The sequence below is a fragment of the Diachasma alloeum genome, unplaced genomic scaffold (genome assembly GCF_001412515.2).
Source record: "Diachasma alloeum isolate Michigan unplaced genomic scaffold, Dall2.0 Dall_scaffold_00841, whole genome shotgun sequence".
NCBI classification, from domain to species: Eukaryota; Metazoa; Arthropoda; class Insecta; order Hymenoptera; family Braconidae; genus Diachasma; species Diachasma alloeum.
The window spans coordinates 41,841-67,120 of NW_021680965.1; the positions used below are offsets into that span (position 1 = coordinate 41,841).

Consider the following 25,280-nt stretch of genomic DNA (forward strand, 5'->3'; position numbering starts at 1 on the left):
AATTATGATAAAAAATGCTATGGCTAAACAAAAACACGGTAATTAATGTAATAGACCATTTTTCATGAAATTTGCCATCTGTGGAAATACTGAACCAATTGAGCTCAAATTCTCCTAAGTTGTGTGACTAAATAGTATTGACCACTAACCACAATTTCAGATCATACGATAAATTTTCAACCATATTATAGCACGTCTGAGCAAACTGACCACATAAAAGTAGACAAGGTGTTTATGCAAAAAACTGAAAAACCGCAGTATCTCGCAAACTTTGTATGAACGGTTATACATATTTTGAGTGATCGAGCTAGAAAAAATCGAGACGAATATTTGGGAAAAAAAAATTGAATCGAGTCAATGGTTGATGAGATATTAAGGAAAAAAGAAATTCAGATAAATTACTATATCTCAGGAACTACTCATCCGATTTAGCTCAAACACAATACCAAGCTGTAGGATTACAATAGCTAGAATCCCACCAAATTTCAACTTCCTATCTCGATTTTTTCTCGAGCTAGCGTGCGTACAAGGTTTTTACGCAAAAAACAGAAAAACCGCAGTATCTCGAAAACTTAGTATGAACGGGTATACATATTTTGAGTGATCGAGATAGAAAAAATCGTGACAAATATTTTGAAAAAAAAAAAATTCGATCGGGTGAATAGTTCTCGAGATATTAAGGAAAAACGAAATTTCGATAAATGACTATATCTCAGAAACTACTGGACCGATTGAGTTCAAATTGCGCTTAAAAATTGCGCATTGATAGTACCTATTTTGATGCAAAATTGCAGATTTTTATGGATGAATTTCACGGTATTAATGTTATTTTTGCTTCCGAATGGAAGCTTTGCAATCCTTGAATTTTTCGATTTTCTAATTTTGCCTGGAAATGATGTAGAATGGTCTGAAATGTAAAAATACGAAGTTTGGCGACAATGTCTGTCTGTCTGTCCCCCCCCCCTCCGCAACTTTTTGGAAATTAGGTTTTAGAAAATACAACACTAAGAGGGCTAAAAAAATTCAAAAAAATTTGAAATTTTGTCAGATTATAGGTCCTAACTAGGACTAACTCTGGGCACAGGATCAGCTCGATCGGTCCAGTAATTCTTGAGACAAAGCCATTTCTTTTTGAATCTTTTTTTGCAAATATCTCAAAAGCTAATCGGCCGATTTCATTTTTTTTTCAAAATGTTCGTCTCAACTCGCTCTATTTGGATCAATTGAAACTTGTACAGTCGTTCCTGCAGTTTTTGAGATAATTCCACGTTTCTGTTTGTTTCCAAAAATCGTTGTACGCTCTCTAGCCTTCGCAAAAATGGAGATATCAACTTGAAATTTGGACAGGATCTCCGACTTATGACAAGGACGGTTGGGATATAAACTGGGCTGAATCGGCCCAGTGGTTCCGGAGATATTCCATTTTTTATGAAAATCGATTATGTGTAATATCTTGAAAACTAGTGAACCGGTTTCACTTTTTTTTTCAAAATATTCGCCTTGATGTCCCCTATCCAGATCAATCAGAACCTATATGGGCGTACCTGCAAAATTTCTGAGATATTTCTACTTTTCTGTTTTTTTCAAAAAATCGTTGTACGCTCTCTAGCCTTCGCAAAAATGGAGATATCAACTTGAAATTTGGACAGGATCTTCGTCCTATGGCAAGGACAGTTGGGATTGAAACTGGGCTGAATCGACCCAGTGGTTCCGAAGATATTGCATTTTTTATGAAAATCGATTATGTGTCATATTTCGACAACTAGTGGACCGATTTCACTTTTTTTTTCAAAATATTCGCCTTGTTTGTCTTTTTATGAAAAATCTTGTTCGCACGATAACTTGAAAAAAATTGGAATAGCGAGTTGAAACTTGGTATGGTATTAGCTCTTATAATATTAAAGGTTGGTATTCTGGATGGGCGCAATCGGCCGAGCGATTCTTGAGATATTTAACCTTTTGTGTAATTATGTTTTATCAAATATCTCACAAACTACTCGACGGATTTCAATTTTTTTTCAAAATACTCGTCTCGATGGCCACTATCTAGATCAATCAAAATATATACATGCGTCCATACAAAGTTGACGAGATATCGTCGTTTTTCTTTTTTTTTTTTCATTTTCGTACGCACGATACCGCGACAAAAAATGATGATTGCAAGTTGAAATGTGGTAAGACCACGGCTCTCATAGTATTAAACGTTTGTCTTTTGAATGGGTGCAATCCATCGAGCGGTTTCGGAAATATTCAAATTTTTATGAAAAACTATTTCTTCAACAAGTTGAAGAATCATATATATATATATCCCTGTCGCAGGGGCAGAAAATCGCCACGAATACATTCGGAAGCTTACTACCAATGGAATTGGTAGAAGAAAAAATAATGATGATAATAATAGCGTAAAAAGTAACGGTCAAATGTCTTCTGTCAAATAAGCTCGAACCCCTGCTTGTTTCTAAAAAATAATCGACGAAAACTCAATCTGTCACACACAGACGTACAGACATTTTTTCTAAACATCATTTCTTTACGTTTTATAACATTCTACATCATTTCCAGGCAAAATTAGAATATATGAAAATCGGTCAAATACAATGCTTCCATTCGGAAGCGAAAGGGCTAAACTTATTCAAAAAAATCCAAAATTTCGTGAGATTATAAATACTAATAGCCTCTAAGTCTGTGCCAAATTTCAGCTCAATTGATTCAGCCGTTTCTCAGAAATCGCCACTTGTTTTGAAATGGTTTTTTTGCAAATATCTCGAAAACTATTCAACCGATTTCAATTTTCTTCCTTTCAAAATACTCGTCTTGATGTCTTCTATCAGAATCATTCAAAACATGTATACCCGTTCATAACAAGTTTTAGAGATATTTGCATTTTTCTGTTTTTTGCAAAAAAAAAATTGTTCCTACCTAGCTTCTCTAAAAATTGATATTTTAACTTGAAATTTGGCACAACGTTTTCTCTCAGTAGTGAAATGATCGAGTTTGAAGATGAGGTGAATCTGATGGATGATTCCTGAGATATTCGTGTTTGTATCGAAATCTATTCTATTGAATATTTCAGAAACAAATTAATCGATTCAAATTTTCTTACTTCAAAAATATTCGTCTCGATTCCTTCTCTCACAATCATTCAAAATGCGCTCGATGCTCCTTATCTACGCTCGCCGAAACATATAGAGAAGTTTACATAAATTTCTTAAGAGATTCTCGTTTTTTTTTCTCGAAAAACTCCTTGTTTTTCCCTGTATTTATTGCAAAAAACGACATATCAAGTTGGGATTTAGGCAGAATCTCCCTCTCATAACAATATTGTATGAAGAATTGCAACGGATTCATTCGGAAGCTCACTACCAATCAAATTGGTAGAAATGAAGGAAAAATAAAAAGAGTTGATATACAAAGTGACATCCAAATGGCTTCTACCCCTGCTTGTTTACTCATTTCGTCAGCATTTATGATTTTTTCATTTTTTTGTTTTTTTTTGAATGCCCTGCAACTTTCGGAAAAATCAGCCAATTGAACTTTTTTTTCAACTACGCGGCTTCTTACGTACTTTTTATATTGAAATAGTCCGTTATTTTATTTTCAGTTCTTCCACAAATTTTGTCGTAGGAACATGCAAAAATAGCTTCTTCTGCAATTTTTATGACATACCAATCCTCCAGAATTCCCAAATCTTAATAAATCTCTTCATCTACATGAAGAATAATTTTTTTTTCATTTTCCAAAATAAAAAATTCCTTGAAAAAAATTGATTCTAACGAAATACCTACTGTGACCTTCGGTGAATTTTTTTTTTCTCAATATACTCTCTGAATTTTTTTCTTTCAACCCTCTGAGTATTGTGGGCGTTTCCGCACCACTTCACGCACTTTCCATAAGAAACGCCTGTCCCCACTCCGCCGCCCACACTTATAACTGAATCAATATGCTCAAAAATTCTGATAAAAATGGGAAGTCATCTCAACTACTGAAACAATCGGCCATACGGTCGACAATGGTGAGGATTTTGGCCACGTTGAGTTGATATGAAATGTGACCCATATGATTTTTTTCCATATCGACAACATGAGGAAAAAGTATATTTTTCTTTCTGAATTATTTCAAAAACGATTCCCCCAGCTATACTTTTTTTCATTTTTTTATAGTCTACGCAGTTATCTTATCTAAATTGAAATTTATAGTACTTAACTTAAGTATTATAAGTCTCAACTTGAGACATAGAATGCCTCAAGTTAAGACTTATAATACTTAACTTAAGTATTATAAGTCTCAACTTGAGACATAGAATGCCTCAAGTTAAGACTTATAATACTTAACTTGAGACATTCGATGCTCCAAGTTAAGACTTATAATACTTAAGTTAAGTATTATAAGTCTCCATTTGAGATATACGAATGTCTCGAGTTAAGTATTATAAGTCTTCACTTGAGGCATTCTATATCTGAAGTGGGACTTATAATACTTAAGTTAAGTATTATAACTATCAATTTGAGGTATTCGTATGTCTCAAGTTGAGACTTATAATACTTGAGTGGAGTATTATAAATCTCAATTTGAGACATTCGTATGTCTCAAGTTAAGACATTTGTAAGTCTTGAATTAAGATCGTAAGACTTCACTTGAGGTATGATTTTTTTGGGTGTGAGAATTCAATTGCTTGTTTGAAGTAGGTGTCCAAACTTTTTTTCATTTTTATGTTGTTATTGCAATATTTGCGAAATTCTCTAGGTGAAAAACATTTTCAATGAGAGTGGTCTCACTAATAGGGCGGTCGAATTTACCGAGAAAAGAATAGGCTCATAAAAAAATTATTTTTTTGAAAGTTTCTCATTATTTTAAAAAAAATCGAACATTTTTCTGATAACTCTTTTTATAGTGCTAAATGAGATCTGCAAAAAATCCCAATAGAATCGTTCAATACATTGATATTCACAGATATTTATAAAAATATAATCTCCAAAATGAATTGGTGGAAAATTTTCTGAAAATATCTCAAAATCAGTGGGAAATCTTGTTTTTTTTTACCAGAATCTTTCTTGTAGGGCATAACGAGATCTACAAAAAGAAGTTCTTACCGAAAATCTATGTACCTTCTCTGCATTTTGAGATGATATGCGACAAATGATTTTTTAAATTTGCGTGGTCAATTATCATTCTCATCTTCACCGCTGAATGGAAGTAAAACTCTCATAAAATTCAGAAAATTCAATATTTTTTTTTCGCAAATTACATTAAAATTTAAAGAATTTTGTCTGAATGTTAGGTAAAATATGATATATATGCACCACATCTTGTATATTGGCCTGATAAATAATCCATTGCGCATTTTATCATAAATCATGAGTTACAAAAATATTATTTTTGGACAAACTATGGTGACAAACTTTTAAGATAAATTTTGATAAAATTTGACTTTGGTTTTCATTGAAATTTACAAGAATTTGACTTCCTATGTGCATGAAAAATAAATGTTCCAAGCTGTGGTTAAATTATTTTCAAGTTTGATGTCTACTGATACCTTTGAAACTTCAAATTTCGAAAATGACGAAGTTTATAGGGATTATCGTATCAGTAAAAAAATATTTCATTGCTATTATCACCTTACCGATATTTCATTGTCACCGTTTTATTTCGATTTTCTTCGTAAATAATCATGCGGCAGCCAATTCTTGCAAATATGCAAAAATTTAGAAAATTCGAATGTGAATTAAATTCGGTCATCCCCCCTCTCCCCCCCTCCTTCCTCTTCAAAAAAAGTATAAAAATTATACAAAGTCAGACAAATTACTAGCGTTCGACTGCTGAAAATGAAATGGAAAAATATAAGCTCATTGTACTAAATAAAATTTATGTTATTGAAGGAACGTTCATTGCTGTTAAATTTATTATTTCTTGATCAGTAATTCGTAAAATTATTTTCGAAAAAAAATTCTTCCCTCTCTACTATCCGGACGAACGCCGCGTAAAATTCGCAGTCAGAATTTCCGCTTCATATTTCTGGCAATAACGTTAGTCGACTTTCGTTTCTTAGTTTCGTTTGTGGCACTAACGTTAGTCGACTTTCGTTTTTCCTTTTGTTTGTGGCACTAACGTTAGCCGACTTTCGTTTCTGAGTTTCGTTTGTGACACTAACGTTAGTCGATTTTCGTTTTTACTTTCGTTTTCGGCATTAACGTTAGTCGACTTTCGTTTCTGAGTTTCGTTTGTGGCACTAACGTTAGTCGACTTTCGTTTTTACTTTCGTTTTTGGCACTAACGTTATTATTTCATTTCGTTTCCGACCTGAAAAACGAAACGAAAACGAAAGCGCGTTTGCAGTCCCTGGGTGAAAACAACTATTGAGGTAAGTAGACATTTCTGCATTAGTTTGAAAGGAGCTAATTATATGTGGCTATGACCTGGGTTGACTGTGTCTATTGTCTTCGCAATATCATTAAATTTTATCATCCATCCTTGAACAGTATCCTTCGAGATTTTGCAAACGTACGTTGTGAACCTAAACTCTTACTCTAAATTATCAACAACAGTGTAAACAAATTTTATGGATTACTAAAGGCATTTATTCATACACTCAATTGATATTTATGATAAATTAATCGCTCATTGCACCGGCATTCCATACGTATAGCTCCTCTTAATTAACCTCAATTTCTTGGATGGATTTTTGACTCTTGCTTGTTCGTTGCTTTGCATTCTCGTTTCAGATTATGCTCTAGATGGTAATTGTGCTTTGTACAAATTAGGATAAATGCGACTTTGCGGCGACTTGTAAAGTCACCCATCATTGAGATAATTCCATATCTAACAAGATAAGGAAAATCAACTCAGACAAAATTGATAGAATTCGATAAGGAATTATTTTAGGGGAAAATGTCAAAGGAGAATATTGGAAACGTAACTTAACCTCTCCAAGACCAAGGTCGATCAGCTCAGCCAATTACGAAAATCATCGGCCTTTTCCGGGTCAACGCTCAGGTCTAGTAGAGTCATCGTAAATCAACGCCAGTCAGTACATCACGGTCTGTCGTATAGCACGTTTTGAATGGAATTCAACTCTGTAGAGTTTAGACCACAGTACATTAGCGTCTATTAACTCGGCGATAGAAATTCAGTAAAAGAAAATCACGTTATTTATTGACCATTCAACCAGTGACTCACAGTGCTAAAACTATAGACAATTAAATGAATTCAGTACGATCAACAAGTGACAAGCTGTTTTTGTAAATTTGACAAAGCGTGGTTCGAACTCGAGAATAAATGCACGTTGATACTAGGTCAAGACTCTCAACAATTATTTCACACCGACGATCCTCTAACCTCCTAATCCACCCTAAATCTAGCTCCTCACCAAACAGAGATTTTTTGGAGCTGGAAGCATTTGCTACAAAAAATGTCATTCAACATTTCCTGAAGTTACTTTTTGTCAAGATAATTTGACATTTACGAAAATGTGAGCAATGAACTCCTTACCCCTCACCACTTGACAATTGGAATAAAAATGATGAATTATTTTTTACTTGTCATTTCTATTCCCCAGGGTGAACCAGGATATTTCAAGTAGCCGGGTGTTGTAAACAATGTAAGTTAATTCTTTTTGGCCAGTGATCGGTGTTGAAATATTAACGATATTTATTTTTCCACTAACAGCTGATTCTGGCTATACTCAACCAATGTACTACAGATGGGACAACAATAATAACAGCTTATCAGGACCATAAGCTACGGCAGGATATATCAAAGGACCACGAACTAATCACATCCCATCAATTCCCGTCAATTCCCGTCCCACGTGACGGGAACCACCACTACACCTCCATGTAGCATATCATCAAACTTACTAATCACATCCCATCAATTCCCGCCAATTCCCGTCCCACGTGGCGGGAACCACCACCACACCTCCATGTAGCATATCATCAAACTTATTAATCACATCCCATCAATTCTCGTCAATTCCCGTCCCACGTGACGGGAACCACCACCACACCTCCATGTAGCATATCATCAAACTTACTAATCACATCCCATCAATTTCCGTCAATTCACGTCCCACGTGACGGGAACCACCACTACACCTCCATGTAGCATATCATCAAACTTACTAATCACATCCCATCAATTTCCGTCAATTCACGTCCCACGTGACGGGAACCACCACTACACCTCCATGTAGCATATCATCAAACTTACTAATCACATCCCATCAATTCCCGTCAATTCCCGTCCCACGTGACGGGAACCACCACGTGGTCCTGATATCAAAGGACCATCACGTATGAAAGAAACGTATAGAAATTTTCTATACGGATTGAGTATAGAATTTCTATAGGATTTTCGTATATAATATTCGGATATTTCTATACGGATATTTTTTATACAAATTATTTCTATACGATTTCTATAGGTTTGATCCTATACGACCCACTGGCACATGTATAGAAACATTTCGTATGGAGTTGCGACATTTCTCTACGTTTTTCTCTGGAGCGTTTAGATATCTTTCGTATGAAAACAAAAATTTATGTAAAAATTTATGTATAGAAAGAATTCGTATAGAAAATATTCGTATAGAAATATCCGAATATCATATACGGAAATCCTATAGAATTTCTATTCGCAATCCGTATTCATCAATGTTATAAAAATGAATGTTGGGTACAATTGTTAAATCTTAAACTCAATCTAGAAAATAGAAGTAGATGTGTAGGACGGGTTCTGGCCCAACCATTTTTGGGAAGGGTCAGAAAGGTCTGAGGGTGCCCCCGCGAGTGGGTGGTGGGNGATATGCGTAACAGATTTTTTTCTACAATCCATTTTCGACTATTTTTTAAATGCAAAATTTCTTTTCGAGCTAGCATCTCACCTCTTGTGGCTAACAATAATGTTTTAACTTCTCATAATCCGTTTTTTCTATCTTGCACCTTACAAAATTGTTTTTTTCGAGCAGAAGAGAAAATTTATTGTGAAAACAGATAAGAACAAAAATGTCATTCATTCATTAACAAGCCATGCTTGAAACATCAAATATCCCGAGAACTTTCAGAATGCTTCCACGTCTAAATTGGAACTCTTTATCGTTAACAGTATCTCCTGATCTGCGATAGGTTGGATTAGCCTCCATTATGACACCACCATTAATCTTCAAAACCTATAAAAAAATGAAAATTGTTCATAAATTCATTGCTTAATTTCTTTAGAAAAAATCTCTATTTCTCTAATTTTTCATATAGAATAGAATAGAATAGAATAGAATGAAAAAGTGCGGCTGGTCACTTAAAGCGCCCAGAGTCACCTAAATCATACGATCTTTTGTAACTTCCGCCTTAGTTTCGGTCAGTCACACAGCCCCAGCCCTGTGTTTCTCACTAGGCTAATAAGGCTGGTGACAGCCGCTTGTTGTAAGTCCTCTGGTTTCAGGAAAGCCTGGCCCCAGATTTTATAGCGACGGAGTGCTAATAGGGGGCATTCACATAAAATGTGGATGACGCCCTCCTTATCGCCTCCGCACAGTCTGCAGTCTTCTTGTTCTGCAAGTTTCATCTTGAACAGATGAGCTCTGAGAGCTGTATGACCCGTAAGGAGCCCTACTGCTACCCTCAGATCCCCTCTGTGCAACTCCAGAAGCTTTCTGGTCCTAACTCTTAGTTGCCCTCTCATAAGCAGTTTCGCTTGTCTGCAGGTCGCAACTTTCTCCCAACGCCTGACATGATCCCGCTGGAAATGATCTTTAATAAGAGTTTTTCCCACTGCGAAGGGCATGCCAAGCAGGCCGTGTGAGGGCACACTTTCTGTACCCTCCTTGGCCAGCCTATCTGCCTCTTCATTACCCAGAATCCCATGGTGACCTGGCACCCAGGTTACGGTGACCCGGTTGTTTTTACCCAGTGTGTCCAATGCCTGCATGCAATTTTTCATATAACTGTAAATTCTCTTTTTGGAAATAAGGAATATTAAATTCATCACTTTAGAAATTCGAAGTCCAAACAGCAAATTCTCATGGAAAATTCATATTGACGGAAGAAAACAAAATAACTGAATTCCCATTGATTCAAATTTTGATGGTGAAAATATTCTCCCATTTTTCATATAACTGTAATTTCTCTTTTTTGAGGTTAGGAATATCGGATTGATGATTTCAACTCAAATTTCGAAAGGTCAATCTTCATGGAAAATTCAAATTAAAGAAAAGAGAAGTAAAAGAAAAATATCACTGAATTTTCATTGATTGGACTTTTCATGATCAATAACAAATTTCTGTTCAGAACAATTTTCTCTTCTCATAACAATAATTATCGATTTCACGTAGCCCTCATAGAATATTTTCCATATATTCAGTTACATGATTTATTTTCGTAAAAAAGAATGATGTAAAAAAGATTCAGATACCTGATACATCACAATTTCTTGATTGTACTTCAAGGCGTCTCCTCCCCAAAAATTATGCGAACCCTCCTGTTGTCATTATTGTTGAGGATACATTTATAAATCCACTTAGAAGGTGATCTAGGTAATTCCTTCAACCCTTCTGTGCTGTCGACATAGCCAGTAATTTTCCTGGAATGAAAAAACGAAATGAAATGATTTGATGGGTGAAACCAATAAGTTCAGTAGTATGGTATAGACCAGGGAAGGACACAGAGCGCTCATAGAGTGATCATAGCTCCCGGACCCGATTAGCTCGGTTACAATGGGTTAAATAGGCCCTTTTGTACCGGAAGTAGGATTTTAATGACCCCCTTCATGGGATCCCCTCCGACTGACCCAGCCCGGGAAGGAGTCGGGCTAGTGTGATACTCGGAAGAGTGCGGTAAAATTGAAACTGTTGGAATATGTATTTTGCTTTTTAAGAGACTTTTTAAGCTGAAACTTTTGAGTTGAAAAAAATGATTAATCGTACTTTCTGTAAGGAAATTGAAGTAGATATACGTGAACATGTTTTTTTTTGTAACTAAAAAAGTATGTATGCCTAACATTCCTAAAATTCTTAAAAATCACTGATAAATTGGGTAATTCAGCCCTTCCCATTATCATTAGCGGATATTTTTTTCCACGCATGAAAAATAATAGTAGAAAAACGTATCGAATTAACCAAACTAAAAATAATGCTATATATGACCTCTTATTTTATAGAGTTTTTCATGTTCTTTGAATATGTCGAAGGGCGATTTTATAGCTTGAAACTCCGCAGAAATATTAAGACCAATTTAAAAATGAAATATTTCTTTTTACAAAAACCAGCCATTTTCAAAACATTACAACTCCCACAATTATCAATATTTTTAAATTTTTGTTTTTTGAATATTTTTTTCTAATCGCCAACTTTTCTGAAAATAATTGAGACAAATATTTCCAGCATCGACGTTTTTGGCCTGCTGATTTGGCGTAGATCTGTTCATTTCTTCAATTTCATTTTGAATTTTTATATTAAACCAACAAAATTAGCTGTGGAGGTATTGTGCCCTAAAATAGGGTCTCTAAATGCCTCTGTTGATCCGGATAATATGGGGACACATAAGTGGCACATATTATTCAAAGCAAACAGAGGATAAAGAAATATAAAATAACCATCGAATACTCGTGAATTAAAAACACGTATATTCGATCGCTGACGATAACTGGGTCACAGCGCCAGCACTTCGTGCCCCGCCGACTGGCCTTCGCGCGCGCCTGAGACGTCACCCGACGCCTCCAAGGTGCGTGACAAGGAACAATGACCTGATGCAATCAAATGCACGTGGGAACAAAAACTCGTGAATTTGATGCCTCGGGGCCAGTTACTTGACGTCACTTTTGACACCTTCTGTAACTCCATGTTCGCCTGATACCTTCAGTATCAGAACGAACTTTTATTTATTTAATTCTCTGTAAATTAACGGGTAAAATCAATTCAAATTATAAAAGGAATAATCCTGTAATTTATCCAGGTGCATTTATCCTATTTTATCGAACCCCTTCGGGGCCATTACATTTTTGGTGGCAGCGAATTTTGGGAGGATAGAGGCTTGATCAACTACTGTCTAGTCACATACTGATAGGTAACGGGATAGTTTCTGGGAATTGAATGAGCTGAACTAAACTGGACCGTACGTTTGACCTTTTTCATCGAGGAAGCGAGAAGGTAAACCAGTAGAAGATTCTTCGTGGAACTGTCGCCAGGGGTGCGAGAGGGATACCGTTTCAAGGTGGACCGGTAAAGCCTACCCTACGTACTTTCAGTGTGCCATGAGGGATAGCTAGAGTTTTTCATTGTGTAGAAAATCGTGAGTTTAGCTAAACAATTGATAACTGTTTTTGTTTTTTTTTCCTATTTTCTATTTTTTTCCTATTTCCTATTTTTTTCCTATTTTTCCGATTTCCTATTTGTCAAGGCAGAGCGCCGATCGACAAGGGACATCCGAATTTGAGTCTTATTCTTGATTGGACGAGAGGTAAGAAGAAATCTTTTTGGCTCCGGCGCTAGAAACGTCGATTCCTAGCGTCAGTTGCTGAGATTATAAGGCAGTCGCGGCATTCGAGTATGTGAGCTCAGGATAGCACTCAACAGAATAACAGTCATCGAGTTCAGGTTGACGTTCACCGGGAGATAGACGGCGACGATTTACCCGGGGAGTTACCCGGAGACGGGACGACTCCGCAAGGTAATAGCACTCGTCAGAACGGTGGAATAAGCAACCGACGCAGGAATATCACGTGGAATGTATCCCAGGAGGTACAGAATGTCCCAGACAAAATTCGACAAATTTCCGAGAGCGAGGCAGAGGGGTGTGAATCGAGGAACTCTACTGCCCCAAAGGTTTTCTTCCATCCGGGGGCGTTTGCGGGAAGTTTAATCAATTTTTCACCCGAAAAGGGGAGATAGGCTCGTCGTGCAGGTTTAACAATGGACAAACTGAATCTTCTGTTTGACGAGAAAAATCGTCATGAACTCGCGGAGTTGGACAGGCGTGGAATGAGAGGGCTCTTGGAGGAGGCTTTAGAGCAGGAAATAGCGAGAGTTAGTGGAGGAGCAGATCTCTGAGATTTAGAAGAGGCTCTCCAGTTGATGCGCATCTTTAACGGGGACGGTCCTGATAAATTGGATTGTTTCCTGGATTCAGTTGCTAGTGCAAGGAGGTTACTTCGTCCGGAATTGGAAATTGCACTGCTTGATGGAATGAAGGGTAGTAAACTGGAGAGAAATACGCACAAACAGTTGAACCGTCGCACTGTCCAGTAATTCCAACACTGGCAGGATGAGCTGGAGTCACTTTTAGGTAAAACGAAAAATATTATTGGTCTATTTATGGAATTCACTAAGTTGCTGCAGCTTTCTGCGAGAATAAGGACGTTGTGAAATATGTGCACCGCACGGAAGAGATTTCAGGCGATTGCGTGAATGGACTACTAGATATGCATCCTGGTCTTTCTCAAGCGGAGAAACGGGAAGAGAGTCGGATTCTGGAGACGATGTCAAAGTTTGACTGCACTGCATTGACCTGCACTGTTTGAGCAGGGACTACGAGGGCAATTGCAAATTCTGGTTCGGGCCAATAATTATAAAACTCTTCATGACGCTTCAGATTCACGCTCTGAGATGTACGACGCTGGGGCGCGGATCAGCACGACGCTGGGGCGCGGATCTCGAAAAAACAATTTCAGGTCACCATAAAGGCAAGAGTGGGGGTAGTCAGAGCCAAAGCCGACGTTCTACTGGAGGGTTTCTACGGCTCGTCAGTCCATAGGGAATTGCTTTGGTTGTGGAGAACTAGGTCATCTCGTAAAAGATTGCAGAAATTCGCAAACTGGACGAAAATCATCGAAATGATAAAAAAAATCGAATGAATTTCCTAAACTCCTATCTCTATAAAATGACCGAGAAAGTGACGGTAAAAGCAAAGAAAATAATACCGGAAAACTAAACTCACCGTAACTCGGCCAAAGTCGGCATAAACAATTGTCCCTAATTAAACATTATTAAGAAACCCGAAAGAAATCTGTATAAGGCGCGAGGTAGCGCAATATCCGTATCGAAAAGGTACTCGACTCATTTTTTTTATTAGAGGTACTCGAATTCCTATCAAAATAAACTGGAATTCGCTTTAACAAAAGCTTACGCAGTCAACAGTCGCAATGTTGAATACGCCGAATATGGCACTCTACACTCAGCGGTAACTGACCCTGAGTTACTACTGGCCAGAACGGCACGAAATTCCTACATTCAACCTGACGAAGATAACACAAATGCTGTAACACTTTTAAATAATTAATTGATTCGCACGATAACCGCGTAGTACAATCTCTAGACCAATAGGTAGGGTAAGGGGGGGTTAGTACCGCTCAGCGGGTAATTCCGCTCACCCTGGGTTTGGACGATTGGCTGAGAAAAAATTTTTTTTTCCCCTTAATAGAACAATTACATGAGAAAAACTTATTTTCATGTGAATTTGAATTTTTCATCGTTGAAAGTGAGTGAAAAATCATACATTTGATTCCCGATGAGATCGATGTAAGAATTTGCCCCCAAAATTTAAGGTTTTTTGTCAGTTTATATTTTTGAATAACACGAAAAGTAATTGAATATGAGTTCGTCATACATTTATGAATCGTTTGACATTTAGTTGATAGTGAAAAATACCTCGGTTAATTAATTATTAATATTTATTGAACTCTTCGCGTTTGTTGGTAATTCCGCTCACGAAATTCTGCTAATACCGATCACTCTGTGGGTAATACCGGTCACCGAGTGACAGTTGAGGTGCATGAAGCAGTAGGCGCTCGACAAACAATCAAGTAAGTTTATTAAAATTGATTGTTATTGAATGATAAGATAAAATGGATAGAATAAAAAATGAACATAGAATGAACATATTGTGTACTCATATTCTCCAAAACTATTCACTGGTACGAAAATATTCGTAATACAGTCCAATCAAGATGTGGCACGACAATAGAGCCATCCAGTGAAAATTCAATCTGTGATGTATGCCAGGAGTTCGGGAAGGACGAAGTCTGGTACCGCTGTCGTGAATGTGGACAGTGGTTTCATGCAGCATGCGTTACGTCAACGTCAGCTGAGTCATACGTCTGTGATTCATGTGAAAATTAATTTATTATGTTTATATAGTTCATTTTTTATTATTCTATGGTTCGTTGAGAGTTTACCAAATGTTTAATAGTGATGTATCCAATCTAGTGTGTTCGTTAACATTTGTTTAACCAAAATAAAATCCCAAACATTCTTGTTTTGACTTAAAATAATTATTATACATTTATGAAAATGTTCAAATAAAGTATGTCTTTACGTTCAATTCAATATTAATATTTACAAGACGTGAGGAAAGCCTGTTAGAATGGAATTATAATCTTGCGGGCGGTGTAACCTTCACCTCGAGCGGTATTACAAGCTCCCGAGCGGTACTACAAGCACGCCGAGCGGTATAACCCGCATTGTGAGGCAGTACCGATTAATCGTTGATTTTTATTAAATTGGTTATTTCAAATTTTGGGGCTTTTCAAAAAAAAATCCCTTTTCACGGTTTCTTCAGGCGAATTCGAAGAATCTATTCCAAAAATTTATTTCTTTTTATTTATTAGGGAAACTAGAAAAATTTCTCATTTTCCTTAGGTGATCGGTACTACCCCCCCCCCCCTTCCCTACCGCGTCCTTCAACGCACAATTATCCCACAGAGTGATGGCTACAAAACGAATAACGTAACCAGCATAAAAGGAAAATTCAGGGGATTCAGGGGTTGCAAACTCAAAGACTTAGGCGTATTCGTAAGCAAATGAAACTGGAAAGGCGAAACTGAGGCATCAGACACTGACACTATCACCGGCGTAATTTCCAACAAATTAATACGTAATAACTCTAAACGGTACATAAACCGTAAGCCTGCCAGCTAAATAATACAATAATCGCGGGCACAATACGACAGAGAGACGAAGTAAGTACTCGAAATGAGATAAGGCGCATAAGCGTAAGCATCAGACTAGATGCAACGGTAGGCTCACTGTGAGCATTGGCCAGAGGCAAGGTATGAGTATGAAAGGCAGCCATCGACTACAACTGGCAGCGAACTGCAATGACAGACGACTGAACGACTGTCCTGAACTGATAAAAGTTCGTAAACCACGGAAAGTCCATTAATATAATGGAAAACCTTATAATTCGGTACACATTCGACTGGAGACCAAAGGGTAGGTAGCTCGAGGTGATCGAGTTGGCTATAAACGCAAAAGAGAGTCTGTACGCAAAAAACTCCCGAATTTATAGGTTTCCAAAAGGTGTGAAATGGAAAGAGAGCGAAACTCTACACGGAGAAAAAAATACATCGTAATTTTGTGAGAATCCTTCCAAAAATTAGTGTGCTGTTCACCAACGCCTGGACATAACAGGGAGTCATCAGAGAATTCGCATGTGGCACACTAATTTTTACGGGAATCCCCCGAAAGTGGCCGGAGTCCCACCAAAAATTAGGGTGCCACTTATGAATTTTTCGACGACCCCATGTTATGTCCCGGCGTTGGGGGACAGCACACTAATTTTTGGGAGATTTTTTTCTCAGCGTAATGCTTAAGATAGAACGAGAACACTATACTCAACACGTGATGACACGTAGGAGGAGATCACAGGTTAAGACATAGCAACTGTCCAGCGCTAGGCACAGAGAAAATAAATAATAATAATAATAATGAGCACGCAAACTCGACGACACGTAGCGCTTGATTCACGACAAATCTAAAACTAAATGGAATATCAAGGCGGTTATTCGGCCAAGTAAATTCTATTAACTATGATATTCTCTCTGAAGCCGTATTCTCAAGGATTCTTGGGATAGAGATGCATAAAGCGATCACTACCCGAAAGCGTAAAAGACAATTCAATCATCAAGACGAAACAAAAAAACATATTATTCCTAAACGTAAATGGCCTTGGCAATTCACACGAGTGCAACGGCCATTATTGGTCGTATGACCTTTCACCGCAACCCAAAAACTAACCTATCTCTTCTCAATAAATCCACTATAATTGAGCGACAGTATTATGTCACATATCTTCAGAGTATCAAAAGAACGGAGAATCAAACTATAATCGCGCAGCTTGTATATGTAATATTTCAGCCTATGCCGCGAGAATCGTCTCGGTCCCGTATAGTTAAATATGATTAAATTCCCAACGCGCGAACGACGACGAATGAAATCCTAACAAAAATCCTCTTGTAACAAACCAAAAATAATTAAAGTTTATAACAACATGAAATTAACGGACATTAACTGTACGCGATCTGATTAACCTTAAATCTACAGACGCTAAATTAATCCATTGACAATTATCTTGTATTGATTCTAGTAATAATTTATTAAAACTACGGCTCTAGATCTTTGACTAGCTCACGACTATTTGAAGTTCTCGGTTGTCTCTGACTAGCGCCCTGAAGTAGCCCATTGGACTAGATGATAACAAATTCAGCATAGAATTTCGAGCATGAAACTATTCCTAGGTTTCTCACCAAGCCTGGTTTGTCGTGTTTTTTAACATCTTGGACGATAGTCATTTAAAATTTTTGGACAAAGCAGCCCTGAATTTGAAGCAAGGGTCGAACTTTCAGTCCAATACAAAATTTCACCTGGGATTCCAGAACAATTGTGAGAATCTCCCATAGATGTATTTTTCTCACTAACTAGATATTAAGTAGACATTACAAAAAGAAATGTAATCCAACCGTAGTAAATTCATTGAGATTGTATTCGGCTTTTGAGTCTCGCGAAGTTATTTATTTAAAAAAAATCAATATTGCTATCGTAATAACCAACTTTTCGACCTACGTGCGAATTTAAATACTTTTCTTACGAAAAGGACGCACGTAGGTCGAAACTAGTGTAGGAAAGTGACTAATTATATCGCATTATATAGTTCACTATAAGACATACCTTGGTAATTCACTCTGTTATCATTTAATTTGCAGTCCACTATGTAATACGGTAAAATTTGTAATTGTCACCAATTAATAGACCCTGAAGCGTACCCATGCGTGAGCGTCTTGACTTTTTCGGCAGCAACATTTTGGGTTTCAGAATCAATAATTGCATAAGAAGGCAACGCCGAATACGGTCTTAATCAATGAGTAGAGGATTATGATTTTGTTGAATTTATGAATTTCATATTATTTAGTCTTCTTAGCATTCCATCATTCAACTAAATAGCTGCTTTGTTTACAGGAAATCGATGGTCTTGCATTTTTGCTACTGAACCTGCCTTCATTGACTCAACACATGAAATTACGAACGAGTCTAGCAATGAAACTCTGCAGACATGTTGAACAAGTTAAAGTGACATTTTTCTTGAGACACATAAGTGAATTTGAAAAAGAATAAAGAAACTTGACGATGATATAAAAGAACCAATTAATAAAAAATTTTCATCGACACTTTATGAGATGCTCATCAGAAAAGCGTTTTTAATGTCATCAATCGCGTAAAGAAGTAATAAACAAAATTCCGTAAAAACAAAGTCTGTAACAACGCTTCAAAATTTTTTTCTCAAATAGAATAAAATGAAACAATAAACTGTAACAAAAAAAGCAAGAAGAACATATTTCCGATCCATGTTCATATAATATAAGCAGCAATCAATAAATTGATCGATTAGAAAAAAATTAACTGTAGTATATGATCAGTATTGCCTTTAAAATCTTAATTATTATTGTATAACAACGGATTGTAATCTCGCTGTACCAGAAAGTTTGTGACTCAACTAAACACGAGTTAACAAATACAATATTTAATGGCACATTAACGTAGCTACGTATCAGAGATCATTCGGTGACAGTCAGTCTCGTGTCGCTGGTCAATTGATCATGTACTGAAGATGAATTTTAGAGTTCACGTGAGTGACTTCAGGACCGTAAAGCAGTTACTCATTGCAACCACGAATATACCGGCCGCCTCGTTCTCGGTTAGTTAGAATGAACTACTCTTGGCATCTGAAATAGTTTTAAAAGAATGATATTAGTCAATACTCAAGAGATTCTTGTGCATTCACTCTGACATTTCTTTCTTTTCAATTTCCTCAATCAATTATTCCTACAAAGAAGACTAGTGGATAATTACATTATTTGTAAATGAGTATAGTTATTGTTACTAATAAATGAATAATGTACTTTCAAATGGTTTCCCTCTTTTTTCCATTCTAATTTTTACCATTGTCATCTTTTCTTTTTTCGTATTATAGTGGTATTCAACATTGAAACATTATCAAAATTTTAGCGCATTATATTGCACTTTTGAATGATCTCATACTGAAAAAAACAAAAGCAAGTATTTTAGTAATAATGCAGCGCTAAGAAAAAGTTTTGTTTGGTTCTTATTGAAAAGTCAGAACTTTTTAACGGCAGTGGCTATTCACACTCCTACGTGAATCCCTCCGGTGCCCTCCGTACACTCCATGGGGTTTTTTGAGCGATTCACGCAGGCACGGAGTAGTTTATTGGGCATTGCATGTAGATAGTGTAGTGAGTGAAATCCACAGGGAACCAGGTAATGTAGTTTGAGTGATTCACCCAAGATTGGGTGGGGTGATTCACGCAGAACATTTTCTGTTCGAAGTGATACACGCAAGAGTGAGTGGAGTGGTTCACACAGAATATTTTCTGTTAAGAGTGATTCACGCAAGAGTGAGTGGAGTGGTTCACGCAGAAGATTTTTTGTTCAGAGTGATTCACGCAAGAGTGGAGTGGTTCACGCAGCACTTGCATAGATGCAAGTGATTCACGCGGAATATTTTTTGTTCGAAGTGATTTAGGCCAGAGGGAGTAGAGTGGTTCACGCAGAATATTTTCTGTTCGGAGTGCTTCACGCTAAACCCGCAGCATTCGCGCAAATGGTTGCAACGGAACGTAGTAGTTCAGGACCCAGTTACATAGTCTTGTTATTGAGGGGGGGGGGAGGCGGTAATGTTAGTCATACAGATGACCCTAGTCATTCACGCAAGTGTGAGTGAAGTTATTCACGCAATACTCATATAAATAGGAGGGATTCACGCAGAATGTTCTCCATTCTGCCTGACTCTCGTAGAATGTTTTCTAATCGGAGTGATTTGCGCAGAATATTTTCTGTTAGGAGTGATTCACGCAGAATATTTCCTGTTTGGAATAGTGGAAGTTAGTGGTTGGATAAGAAAGGAGTGATAATCACAAGGGGGTGGGTAAACACTCATGGAATCTGGAAATCTCTTTCCCTTCCACTATATATTTTTTTATGACCGCGGAATGGGATTTCATGAATTTCCACGAAATTTATTAATTCCTTCTGAAAATTTCATGATATTTCACAGAATTTCTTAAGATTCCAAGATTTCAATTTTATTTGTATACCAGATTTATTGAGTGATGATCACCTCGCAACACTTCTTTCTTATCTGATTATTAACTTCATGCAGTATTAATTTCATTAAAAATTAATTGAATAAATTTTTTCATTAAATTGTCACGTTTTGGAAGACATATGTAAGTGCAACAGTGCAAGGGGAAAACTCCATCCCGATTTCCGTTGATGGTTGCCCTCTTCAAGCGAAATTATCAATTGAAAAAGAATGTAATACAAGTCTCACTTCTGAGGCCGAATCTCGAGAGCACTCAAGTGTAATTTGAAATTTTTCCCAGAAAGTACTACGAACAGAGGAACTATAATACTAGTTCACTAGGGTTATCTGTGTGACTAACGTTACTTCACCCCCCCCCCCCCTAACAGTACTATCTTACTGGGTCCTGAACTACTACGTTCCGTTGCATCCATTTGCGCGAAAACTGCGAATTGTGCGTGAGTCACTCTGAAGAGAAAATATTCTGCGTGAACCACTCCACTCTTGCGTGAATCACTTCAAACAGAAAATATTCTACGTGCACCACTCCACTCACTCTTGCGTGAATTACTCCGAATAGAAAAAATTCTGCGTGAATCAGGCAGAATACAGAACATTCTGAGTAAATCACTCCCATTTATATGGAACATTCCATGTCAACTCGGCCACCCCGGATTTTTTTTGTCTGGAAAAAATCATTTGATAGTTGCATTTTGAACTACTATATATAGATGGTATTCGTGCCAAATTTCATTGCCCTATCATTTTTTGTTCCGAGATAATGATGACAAAATTTGGAATTTTCAAATAATTTCACATAATTGTTAAACGGCGCATCCGATTCGAACGAATAAAAAAAGAAAAAAAATTTTTTCCCGTACTTTGAGAGAAAAAATACTCTCGTGCAGTGAATTATCTTCTACACTGATTTTTTCAAGGAATTTGTACGTTTTTATTTTTTTTGTCTCTAGGGCCTTCAGATATTCGATCGGAATTTTTTTTTTGATAGAAGACGTCCATATATGATGTGAAAATAATACGCCATCATGGAAGAAATGACAATTGTGTCGGAAAATTTTTTTTTCTGAAATTTTTCGCCTTATAGGGGAGCTGCCGTGTTTTTACCAAGAAATTGATGCTCCAATCAATACTTTTGGTTAATATATCATAGAAAAGAAATATAGTAACGTAGAAGAGAGAAACGGTGCTCCGAAGAAAATTTTTTTTACTGAAATTTTTACGTTTTTTCAACAGTTATAATATTCAACAATAACAATCACTCTGGAATAACTTTTTTCAATTGTTCGAAGGGTTACGCAATGGGCAATATCAGAAATGATCTTTTCAGCACTATCAAGTGGAAAAAAATTGGAAAAATTGATTGAAAATGATACTTCCAATGGCAAAATATCTACGACATGAAACAATAGATACAAAATAAAAATAAAGTAACATCAGAGTGAGGAAATCTAATTCTAATTCTAATCATAATGTAGTCAACAGTGGATCAGGCAATGAATTCACGTGTTAGAGAAATTAAGCTCAAATTCCAGTCAGTGGCATGAGACGATTTTTTTTATCGTTATTTTACATTGTTTCGACCCGGTTAGGGTATACTGCGATGATGATCAAGACTTTAAATGGTTAGATTGCACCATTCTACCCGGCCGGGATTTGAACTCGGAACCTTTCACATGTGAGGCAACGAATTAACCCACTGCACCAAGCCACCGGGGCAATCAGAAGATTGTATCACTCAGACTTGAAACCAAAGAAGGATAAAAAAATGATCTATCTAATAAATCTATTTAACGTTATTAGGCTGTAAGCTATTAGTTGTGAGAGATGTCTCAAATGCTTCATCAACGTTTCATTACCATGCTTATTGTTGACTGTGTTAATTAAATGCATCATTTATCAGTAAAATTTGATCATTAAGCTAAATTAATAAGCCATCATTGTGTATACTCATCCCCGTTTTCTCATCTTCATTTCTGAATTGAGGTAAGAAATTTCTGACATTCATGATAGAGATATTTCCAGGCGATTTGTGGAATCAATTTGTTTGTATTCAGTAGGATGCCCCATAGTAATAGATGTGTAAATCCGATGCGAGGCCCAGGTGAAAAAGGCCACTATGGAACCAATTTATGTCCGATTTCACGGGAAATACACTTGAAGTTCCCCTTCCTACCATCGACTGCAAAAATTTGCGGCAAATGCCGAATAAAAGTGCCAACGCATATCGTACCATCGTTCCCTCCCACTTGCATTCTGAAGAATCAAAATCTTCAAAAAGATATCTCTGCCCCAGAGGTATCAATGACTGAAGCAGAATTTGATGATTCCACCTCGCATATCATTGACTGTTCATTGAGATGAGGCCGATCTTTTTATCTTGATGATACAAGCATTTCAAGTCACGATGGATCACATGATTCAGGTGTATTCTTCGATTTAAGTATGGATGAGGATTCAAATAGTGACCACCAACGAAACGGTATCGTGCTCCCAGAGAACTGGAATTAGAGGCAATGTTGAATGATTTGAAGGAAAAGTTCAACGATTTGGACTCGTAGAGTGAGCGCCTGCAAATTCTAACGATTCTTCCTCGATCATGGAGTGCCCGAAAAATAGCGCTCGAATTTGGTGTTTCGAGATACATGGCGGAGAAGGCAAAAAACTTGAGAGAATTGAAAGGAGTATTTGCTTCACCAACTGCAAGGACTGGTTATCCATTACCAGCCGAAACTGTTCAAAGGGTGTGAAGTTTTTATCTAGAAAATAGTCGGGTTATGCCCGGGATGAAAGATAAGATATCGATTAAAATTAATGGGGAGAAAAGAGTAGAACAGAAGCAAATGGTACTCGAAAATTTGAAAGATCTCCATCGAGAGTACAAAGCCACTCACTCAGAGGCTGCAGTTGGTTTCAGTAAGTTGGCAGAATTAAGGCCTGAGCAATGTATATTGGCGGGAGCGAGTGGCACACACGTGGTATGTGTTTGCACGTACCACCAAAATTGTAAACTGATGTTAGATGCTATCAATCTCCGGGTTCTAACGACGGATTCACTATGCCCAATGACAGATTACAAAGATTGTCTCAGCAGAATCATGTGTCAAAATCCCACGCCAGCCTGTCATTTGGATGAATGTAAGAATTGCCCTGGACTTGACCAATTGTCATGTGAGCTAAAACGAGTCCTCTCCAAAGCTGCGATTGAAAATGTCGAATTCCGAGTTTGGCAAAGTACTGACAGGTGCACCTTGCAAACACAGATGCTTGCGGTGAACGAATTCGTTGATGTACTTGCTGAACGGTTGAAAGTACTAAAGCCCCGCCACTTCATCGCTCAATAGAGCAATCAATTTTAGTGAAGCAACGAAAAGAACATTTGGATAAAGGGGAAGTGTTTGTCTACGATCATTTTGCTGAGAATTATTGTTTTGTTGCTCAAGATGCTGCTCAATCTTTTCATTACAATAATGATCAGTGTACAGTCCACCCGGTGGTGTATTACTACCGTGAAGATGATGATATCCAACAACAGAGTTTAGTTATCTTATCAGACAGTCTACTCCACGATACTGCTGCTGTTTATCTGGTACAGAAAATTGTGATCGAGCATGTAAAGAACAATTGTGGTGATGTTCTAAAAATGATTTATGTAACAGACGGCGTTGCTCAGCATTAAAAAAATTGTTGCCAAATGGCGAATCTCTTGAATCATAAGTCTGAGTTCGGCATCGACGCAGAAGCTCATTTTCACGCAACCGCGCACGGCAAAAGGGCATGCGATGGGAACCAATGCTCACACTAAATGCTCTGTTCCAATGGGCTAAGAATCATTTCACTGGGATTGACGTTCTCTTGTTCACCAAAGACGAGCACGACAAGATTAAAGCAGAATTGAAACATAGATTCGATGAAGCTAAAGGAATATTCCTGCTATTCAGAAGAATCATTGTTTCATTCCACGACTAGGGCGTCAATTGGTGATAAAACGCTATTCTGCCTCAGCCAATGAGGTTTTTCCGAAGAAAACTCAGAGGAAACAACCTTGAGAAACAATTGAAATAAGTCACTCTAGAGTGATTGTTATTGTTGAATATTATAAAAATATTGAAAAAACGCCAAAATTTCAGAGAAAAATATTTTCTCCGCGCACCGTTTCTCTCTTCTATGATAGTGTCTGTCTTTTCTATGATACAGGGTGTCCCATTTGAAACAATGCACCCAAATATCTTCTGAGGGGGGCAAGTGACAGGAAATTTTCAGGGACATAAGTTGTAGGGTTCCGAGGAGGACATTTGATGCATACATTTTTTTGAGCTTTCAGGATCATACTTGCAAGCTGCAAGCATAAGGAGCTTTTTTTAAAATCACAATCGCATTTTTTACCCCAATGAAACTTGTTCTCCTGATGAGTTGTTTTCAAATACCTCATCATTCATGTGAACTCCTTCAATTTTACTCGGAGAATGCGACGAAAATGAGTTCTGTTATCAAACTAAAGATTCAGACTGTTTTTGCGTGAATCATGTGAATTTAGCGTGAATTCATGTGAATCATAGCGAGAATGGCAACAGCTCGTGGATCATCCGGATTAATACCTTGTTGTTGTCGAAAAGTTCGTCCTCTCCTACAATTCCTTTCAATGTTCCGAATTACTGCATCTGTGGGATGACGTCGGCGATTAGGGTACCGTTCTCGATATGTCTAGGCAGCGGGTCGATAGACTCCACGGCACTCTCCTAATACGAGTAAAATATCGACAATTTCACTCGCTGAATACATCGTGATGTGTTCAATGAAATTACAGGGGATACTAACTCGATTCTGGTTGAATTGAAACTGTTTCGAATAGCAGAATCCTCGAGGTAATGGGGAATTCTTTGTTATTGTTTACATTCCATAACTACG

General features: G+C 37.2%; 1 protein-coding gene across 1 annotated transcript in view; it reads left to right on the forward strand.

Annotated features, from left to right (window-relative positions):
• The window catches only part of LOC107044935 (scm-like with four MBT domains protein 2), a 29,658-nt gene extending 10,543 nt beyond the window's left edge, over positions 1-19,115 (forward strand). The window contains exon 2 of the mRNA XM_015267022.1: positions 18,215-19,115. Coding sequence (XP_015122508.1) covers positions 18,215-18,370 — 156 coding nt within the window. The 3' untranslated portion in view covers positions 18,371-19,115. The remainder of the gene's footprint in view (positions 1-18,214) is intronic.
• The last annotated feature ends 6,165 nt before the right edge of the window (positions 19,116-25,280 follow it).